The 8,159-nt window shown below is 39.2% G+C and overlaps 1 gene segment (V, D, J or C); it reads left to right on the forward strand.

Moving 5' to 3' along the window:
* Positions 1-5,657: 5,657 nt before the first annotated feature.
* LOC122444191 lies at positions 5,658-6,904 on the forward strand. The segment is given in 2 exon segments: positions 5,658-5,743; positions 6,516-6,904. Coding segments are annotated over 2 exon segments (429 nt in total).
* Positions 6,905-8,159: the final 1,255 nt, after the last annotated feature.

An 8,159-nucleotide genomic window follows, 5' to 3' on the forward strand; every position in this document is an offset into this window, starting at 1 on the left:
ACATGCAGACAAAGAGGAGAGAGAAGCTAAAAAATGGTTAATGTATACATAAATATATTCATGTAAAATGAAGATAATTTTATAATTATTATAGCTTTTGTTACTGCAAATGACCACATGATCGTAACTGGTATTTATAACTACCTCATCCATTACCCATCCCATAACCTCTTTATCATAGCAGGAACCTCCACTCACTGTTGTACTTGACTTCCTATAAAGCAAGCTCCTTATTCAGAAGCAATGTTATGTGAAAAGTCATAAAGATGAGTAAAGAATTCTGCAAGTTCACCACTGTGGTTTTGGCAGAAGTTTGCAAGGCAATGAAGACAAATCCAAGGGTCTAATTTAGTGGAAGGAAATCTTGCTAATAGTCAGGAGAAATCAATATGCTGTGTTCTGGGAAACATCATTAAGAATGACACCTGAGTTCTCATCACAAGCAATGGCAGTCACAAAAGGAAAGCATTCTCAAAGTTTTTAAAGAAAACAAAACTGTCAAGGAAGCTTCTTATGAGCATGAAAGTATATTTTTAGATTGTCTTTTTTGTTAAGAATCACTGCTAAGAGAGTGCAAAATCAATGTGATTGGAAGGCTATACATGCAATCTGTATTACTGAAATGGGAATCAAATGCACAATATATTAAAATCTCATAAATCAATATGAAGTGAAAATAGTTAATATGAATGGCAAAATCTTGGAGATCCAATTCAGAAATATTATATCCAGTAATAGCTAGTAAACATGAAATATGTCCTTGATTTTACTATTTTTAGGGAAACCAAAATCAAGCCTCACCTGATTCATCTGTGTCCTTTCAGCACCCTGAGTGTATCAGTGTAGCTAGCTGGCTATCACACCAAAAGGATAAGGAAAAATAATGACTATCTCCAGGAAAGCAAGTGATTAAGTAAATGTCCTAGAAGATTCCACTACTGAACTGATGTTGGGGGGTGGGGGGGAAGCAGGTCATAAGTCTGGACCTAGAAGGAAAGGAAGGTTTTAGTGGAAGAAAGAGAGTTGATATTTATTGAGCTTACTGTATGTCAGGCACTGTAGGATGCATTTCCAATTCATTATCTAATTTAAATATCAAAACCCTATGGGACAGGTTTTATTATTCCAATTATTTTTATCTTTGAGAAATGAGACACAACTTTCCTAGCTGTCAAAAGTCTCTCAAACCTTTATTGTCATCCAGAGTGTACCATTTACAGGGCTCCTTGGAGAAGATTTGGATATGAGGAAGGCTTGACCCAGCACAGGATGAATGGATGTCTCAGTGCCAGTGATAATATGAGTTTAAACTGGAACCTAAATGGATCTGTGAAGAATGGTTCTATCAAGATCTACAAGACTTTCTAGAACTACAACCAAGAAAAGATGTCCTTTTCATCATAGGGGATTGGAATGCAAACATAGGAAGTCAAGAGATACCTGGAGTAACAGGTAAGTTTGGCCTTGGAGTACAAAATGAAGCAGGACAAAGGCTAGCAGAGTTTTGCCAAGAAAACACACTGGTCATAGCAAACACCCTCTTCCAACAACACGAGAGCACACCCTATACATGGATATCACCAGAGGGTTAATACAGAAATCAGATTGATTATATTCTTTGCAGCTGAAGATGGAGGAAATCTATACAGTCACAAAAAGAAAATCTGGAGCTGACTGTGGCTAAGATCATGAGCTCCTTATTGCAAAATTCAGGCTTAAGCTGAAGAAAGTAGGGGAAACCACTAGACCATTTAGGTATGACTTAAATCAAGAACCTAATGATTATAGAGTGGAGATGACAACTAGATTCAGGGATTAGATCCCATAGACGGAGTTCCTGAAGAACTGTGGTTGGAGGCTTGTAACATTGTACAGAAGTCAGTGACCAAAACCATCCCAAACAAAAAGAAATGCAAGAAGGCAAAATGTTTCTCTAAGAAAATAGCTGAAAGAAGAAGTAAGAGATAAAGAAGAAGGGGGAAGATATAGCCAAATGAATGCAGAATTCCAGAGAATAGCAAGGAGAGATAAGAAATCTTTCTTAAGTGAGCAATGCAAAGAAATAGCAGGGAACAATAGAATGGGAAAGATGATAGACCTCTTCAAGAAAATTAGAGATATCAACGGAACATTTCATGCAATGATGGGAACAAAAAAGGACAGAAATGGCAAGAATCTAACAGAAGCAGAAGAGATTAAGAAGAGGTGGCAAGAATACACAGAAAAACTGTACAAAAAAGGTCTTAATGACCCAGATAACCATGATGGTCAGTCACCTAGAGCCAGGCATCCTGGAGTGTGAAGTCTAGTGGGCCTTAGGAAGCATTATTGCAAACAAAGCTCGTGCAGATGATGGAATTCCAGCTAACCTTTTAAAATCCTAAATTATGATACTGTTAAAGTTCTGTACTCATTCTGCCAGCAAATTTTGAAAACTCAGCAATGGTCACAGGAGTAGAAAAGGTCAGTTTTCATTCCAATACTAAAGAAAGGCAATACCAAAGAATGTTCAAACTATCGTACAATTGAGCTCGTTTCATAGATTAGCAAGGTAATGTGCAAAATCCTTCAATCAGGCTTAAGCAGTATGTGAACCGAGAAATTCCAAATGTATAAGTTGAATTTAGAAAAGGCAGAGGAACCAGAAATCAAATTGCCCACATTCATTGGATCATAGAAAAAGCAAGGGAATTCCAGAAAAGCAACTACCTCTGCTTCACTGACTATACTAAAGCCTTTTAATGTGTGGATCACAACAAACTGGAAAATTCTTAAATAGATAGTATACTAGTACACCTTACCTGCCTCATGTGAAACCTGCATGCAGGTCAGGAAGCAACAGTTAGAACTGGACATGGAACAACAAACCAGTTCAAAATTGGGAAAGGAGTACATCAAGGCTGTATACTGTCACCCTGCTGATTTAAATTGTATGTAGAGTACATCACACATGTGAAATGCTGGGTTGGATGAATCACAAGCTGGAACTAAGATTGCCAGGAGAAATACCGATAACCTCAAATATGCAGATAATATCACTCTAACGGCAGAAAGAGAAGAGTAACTAAAGAACCTCTTGATGAGGGTGAAGGAGGACAGTGACAAATTGACTTAAAACTCAACATTCAGAAAACTAAGATCATGGCATCTGATCCCATCACTTCATGGCAAATAGATGGGGGAAAAGTGTAAGCAGTCACAGATTTTATTTTCTTGGGCTCCAAAATTACTGTGGAAGATGATTGCAGCTATGATATTAAAAGACGCTTGCTTCTTGGAAGGAAAGCTATGACAAACCTAGACAGCATATTAAAAAGCAGAGAGATCACTTTGCCAACAAAGGCCCATAGAGTCAAAGCTATGGTTTTCCAGTAGTCATGTATGGGTGTGAGAGTTGGACGCTAAAGAAGGCTGAGAGCTGAAGAATCGAACCTTTCTAATTGTGGTGCTGCAGAAGACCTTCGAGAGTTTCTTTGACAACAAAGATATCAAACCAGTCAATTCTAAAGGAAATCAATCCTGAATATTCATCAAAAAGACTGATACTGAAGCTGACGCTCCAATACTTTGATCCCCTGGTGTAAAGAGCTGACTCATTGAAAAGACCCTGATGCTGGGAAAGATTGAGGGCAAGAGGAGAAGGGGGTGACAGGATGAGATGATTGGAAGGCATCATCCACACGATGGATGTGAGTTTGAGCAATCTCTTGGAGATAGAGAAGGACAGGGAAGTCTGCTGTGCTGCAGTCCACGGGGTCACATAGAGTTAGACATGACTGAGTGACTGAATAACAATAAGACTTTCACTGAGTATTTATGAATGTTTGTTAAATGAACAAAGCATGATTACCATTACATTTAGTCCCATGTCTTCAATAGAAGTTTTCTCAATCCTAGACTTGGATTTATTGTTTATTCTCCATTTTGTTCACAATTTACTGTTCATTTTGTTCACAATAATAACCCCCTGTTTATACTATTGGAGCCTTTTGTTTGGCATGCATTCCATAAAATTGGAAGATTGTTTTCAGAATAATTTAAACAATTGTTCAACATAATTTTTTCATTAAATTCATGAATAATGGTTTGTCGGCTCATTCAGGATACAAGTAATTCTTGAGTGTCTGCTGTGTACCAAACTCTCTTATAAACATTGAATTACATGGCCTTTGAAGTAAATTTTAAATATAGGAAGGTTAGAGACAAGTGAAAACTTAAAGAGATCAACAAATGAGAAGCATATGACTGCAGTAAAGCAGTCAAAGATAATTAAAGCACTTCTATGGAGTGTTTAGGACCAAGAAAATACAGGTGAGTACAGAGGTATTACAAGTAAGATGTGCATACTGTGTGCTGAGATGCTTCAGTCGTGTCTGACTCTGCAAGTCATGGACTGTAGCCCACCAGGCTCCTCTTTCCAGAGAATTTTCCAGGCAGAATACTGGAGTGGGTGCCATGGGCCCTTCTCCAGGGGATCGTCCTAATCCATGGATTGAACCTGGGTCTCTTAAGTCTCCTGCATTGGCAGGTGAGTTCTTTACCACTCATGCCACCTGGGGAGCCCATTTACCTGCAAACTTGAGGGGTTTTTCAAAAAGTTGCTTGCTGACTTTTGGTCTGGATATAGATCTGTAGTTCTTCTATTCAAGAAGGGGCTGATTCAGCTGAAAACAGTGTTTCTGGGAGAAGGGAAGGGAAATTTATTTTCCTTTGATGTGCCCCCAAAAAGGAAAAATGACATCCTCTTTAGACAACTTGAGCTTTATTATCCCTTGTTGAACGTCTGTGATCAAGGATTCAGTTTAGCCCAATAGCCTAAGCCCTTTCCAAGTGCCTTCCTAACACACTTTCCCATTTCCCTGCTCTGATTATCCCTTCCCTTTTCTATTCCTGATATCTTTTTTTCCCTCCTCCAACTTTTTATACCATTCACACCCACCTCCAATTTGTTTTCCTTCATTTCTGTCAATTCCTCTGCCTTAGCTTCCTTGCTACACAACATCCACAAGCATCGGCATAGGGAACATGAGGATTAAGGGCCACTGTTCAAGGAGGAGGTGAATACCATCTATGTCAATCAGTTAGTTTATTAAGAACAAATGCACGGAAAATGTCTACCTAGTTGGCAAAAGATGCATGATTCCAAGAACTGTTACAAGAGCTGCTGCAGGTTCTAGGATGTGTAGCTATTAGTCTCAATGTTATTACTTTTTCCTGTCTCCCAGAGCACATCACTGCCTACTTTTGAATCTCCCATTAATTTTCTGGAATGTGGATGGAAATTTTCATCATTTTACAACACAGAGCTCAGTACATTTTTCTGGGATTAAGCATTGTGTTCCTCAAGCTTCATGGAGCATCAGCCAGTTTCCTAAGAAACAAATGAAAGACCAATAACTGTGCAGACACATCATTGTGATCGGTGTTCCTTTTCCAGAGCCAGACATTAAACTTCATAGGTGATCTCACTGTGAGCTGGGGATGCTTCACCATCTTTTGGGGACATGACTAAAACTGCGGAGGAAGACATAGATAAGGAGCTGCTTGATCATTGGCTGAGAAGGTCCTGACAACACAGCAGTATCTGTGCTGGTTGTAAGTTTTTACTGACAGCTGTTGCCTCTGTTCTCTGGAACCTCTTCAAGCAAAGGATCAGACACAAGTCTGAGTTCTCAGCCCATGGTCCTAGTTTGTCCTTGAAGTATGAGGCTGGTGACTGGAGTAAGCATGTTTCTGACCTTGGGTAAGTGCTCTGTGTCTACAAGGGGTGACTTGAGGGCAAAGGGCCACAAAGAGTCACTTACTCTCCACTCCCCTCCCTGTGCTATAGTCAGCATCACAGTGATGGGACTGAGAAATGATCTGTGGGTTTGCTAAAGAGGACCGTCTTCTACATGACAGGTTAAATCATAGCCACTATACCAGAAGAGTCCTTTCAGTAAGCAGGTTGTAAGAATTCTCTGGGTTTATTAAGCCAAGGACCCATGGAACAAAGCCTATGGATCTCTGATTCTTACCACATATCTTTGGTCTCTATAATTTTGTTGTCCAGTTGCTAAGTTGTATCCAACTTTTTACGACCAAATGGAAGTCAGTATGCCAGGCTCCTCTGTCCTCTACTATCTCCTGGAGCATGCTCAAATTCATGTCCACTGAGATGGTGATGCTGTTTAACCATCTCATCCTCTGATGCCCCCTTCTCCTTTTGCCCTCACTCTTTCCCAGAATCAGGGTATTTTCCAATGAGTCAGCTTTTCTTATCAGGTGGACAAAATATTGGAGCTTCAATTTCAGCATCAGTCTCTCCAGTGAATATTTAGGGTTCATTTCCTTTAGGATAACTGGTTTCATTCCCTTGCAGTCCAATAATGAACATCAACAATATTTTTACAGGACATAAGTAGAAACACTGGAGTAGGGGTTAGGGCCAAACAGTTATAGGAGGCTTATCCCTTTGATCCATAGAATTACACTGATTTGTGCTCTGGAGTTAACTTGATTTCTTAACCCCCCAGGGACTGTGATTGATGCTAAGACCACTCAGCCCAGCTCCTTGGATTGTTCTGAAGGAGAGGATGTGAACCTGCCTTGTAACCACTCTACCATTGGTGGAAATGACTATATACATTGGTATCGGCAAAATCCCAATCAGAGTCCACAGTATGTCATTCATGGCTTACGAGGCACAGGGAACAACAGCCTGGCCTCTCTGACCATAGCTTCAGACAGAAAGTCCAGCACCTTGGTCCTGCCCCAGGTCACCCTGAGAGACACCGCTGTGTACTACTGCATCCTGAGAGGGGCACACGGGGACAGATGGGGCTGCACCTGGGCAGTATCTCTGGTGGGAAGAAGGGGGACACAGTGGGGGAGCAGTCACGAGAGCAAACCTAGAGTTATCTAGAAGGAGAGTCAGAGAGCAGTAAGAGATGAGGAAAATGAAGGGAAGGAAACAGGGAGAAGACGCATAAAGAAAAGGACAAGGAAGAAGTGCTTCATTGATTGATGTGGCTGAGACGAATTATGGGTATACTAAGAATCCTAATTGCAACATAGAAATAAGGTGAGAAGCATTAGCAATTTTTCATGGTTCTTTCTCATGTCAATAAAACGTTAGTTCCAGTGTGTTAGTCTTAACCTAAAAGTGAGAAAAATACATATAATTCTCGTTGTTCCAAAGACTTCTTTCATGTCCGACTCTTTGCCAACTCAAGAACTGTAGCCCTCCAGGCTTCTCCATCCATGGGATTTTCTAGGCAAGAATACTGGGGTGGGTTACCATTTCCTTCTCCAGAAGATCTTCCCAATCCAAGGATCAAATCTGGTCTCCTTTGTCTCCTGCATAAGGTGGATTCTTTACCACTGTGCCACCTGGGAAGTGGTCCAATTTATTCTTTATAATGTCTATGTAGTACTCTGAAATGTTCTATTATTAACTACTTTTCCATTAATAAATATTTGTTTCTATTATTGTGCTATCATAAGGAGTGTTGTCTTTATACAGCTTTGTAGATTGACTTTTGTATATATGGAGACATGTCTATTGTAATGGAATTTCTGAAACTGGAATGGCTGTTTGCAAAACAAGGTGCATTTAAAATTTTTCTGATAAAGTGACAACTTTCCATTCAAGTGGTATAAACAATTATACTTCAACCAACAGGGAGTGGGAAGGTGCAATTTGTATCTTCTAAAAATTGAGAATTATCAGCCTCTTTCATTTTAGCAATCCAAATGTACTTTATCTATAGCATTTTACTGATCCCTAGTGCTTTTGAGCAATTTTTTCTCTGTGTATTGGCACTCTTTCATTCAACCTTGGTCACATGCTTATTGCTATCTTTTGACCATTTTTTCCATTAGATTAGTTTTATTTTTCTTTGCTAGAATTATTTTGATATCTTACTTGATAATTAAACTTTTATATTTGTTAGTATATTTTATTCTAACATACTACCATTTATTTTTTAAATGATGTTGTCTTTAGTTCTCATACTGTCAAATCTATCAAAAATTTCTTTTTGGCTTTAAAATCACTGTCTTTTTAGAAAGCCCTAAGTGTATCTTTTAATCCTCATTACCATTTAGTGAGTTATTCTGAGACCTATGCCACCTATTAGAAAGCTAAGCCTCAAAGAGATTTTAAAAGTTGCCTATCA

The sequence above is a fragment of the Cervus canadensis genome, chromosome 6, assembly GCF_019320065.1.
Source record: "Cervus canadensis isolate Bull #8, Minnesota chromosome 6, ASM1932006v1, whole genome shotgun sequence".
Lineage (NCBI taxonomy): Eukaryota > Metazoa > Chordata > Mammalia > Artiodactyla > Cervidae > Cervus > Cervus canadensis.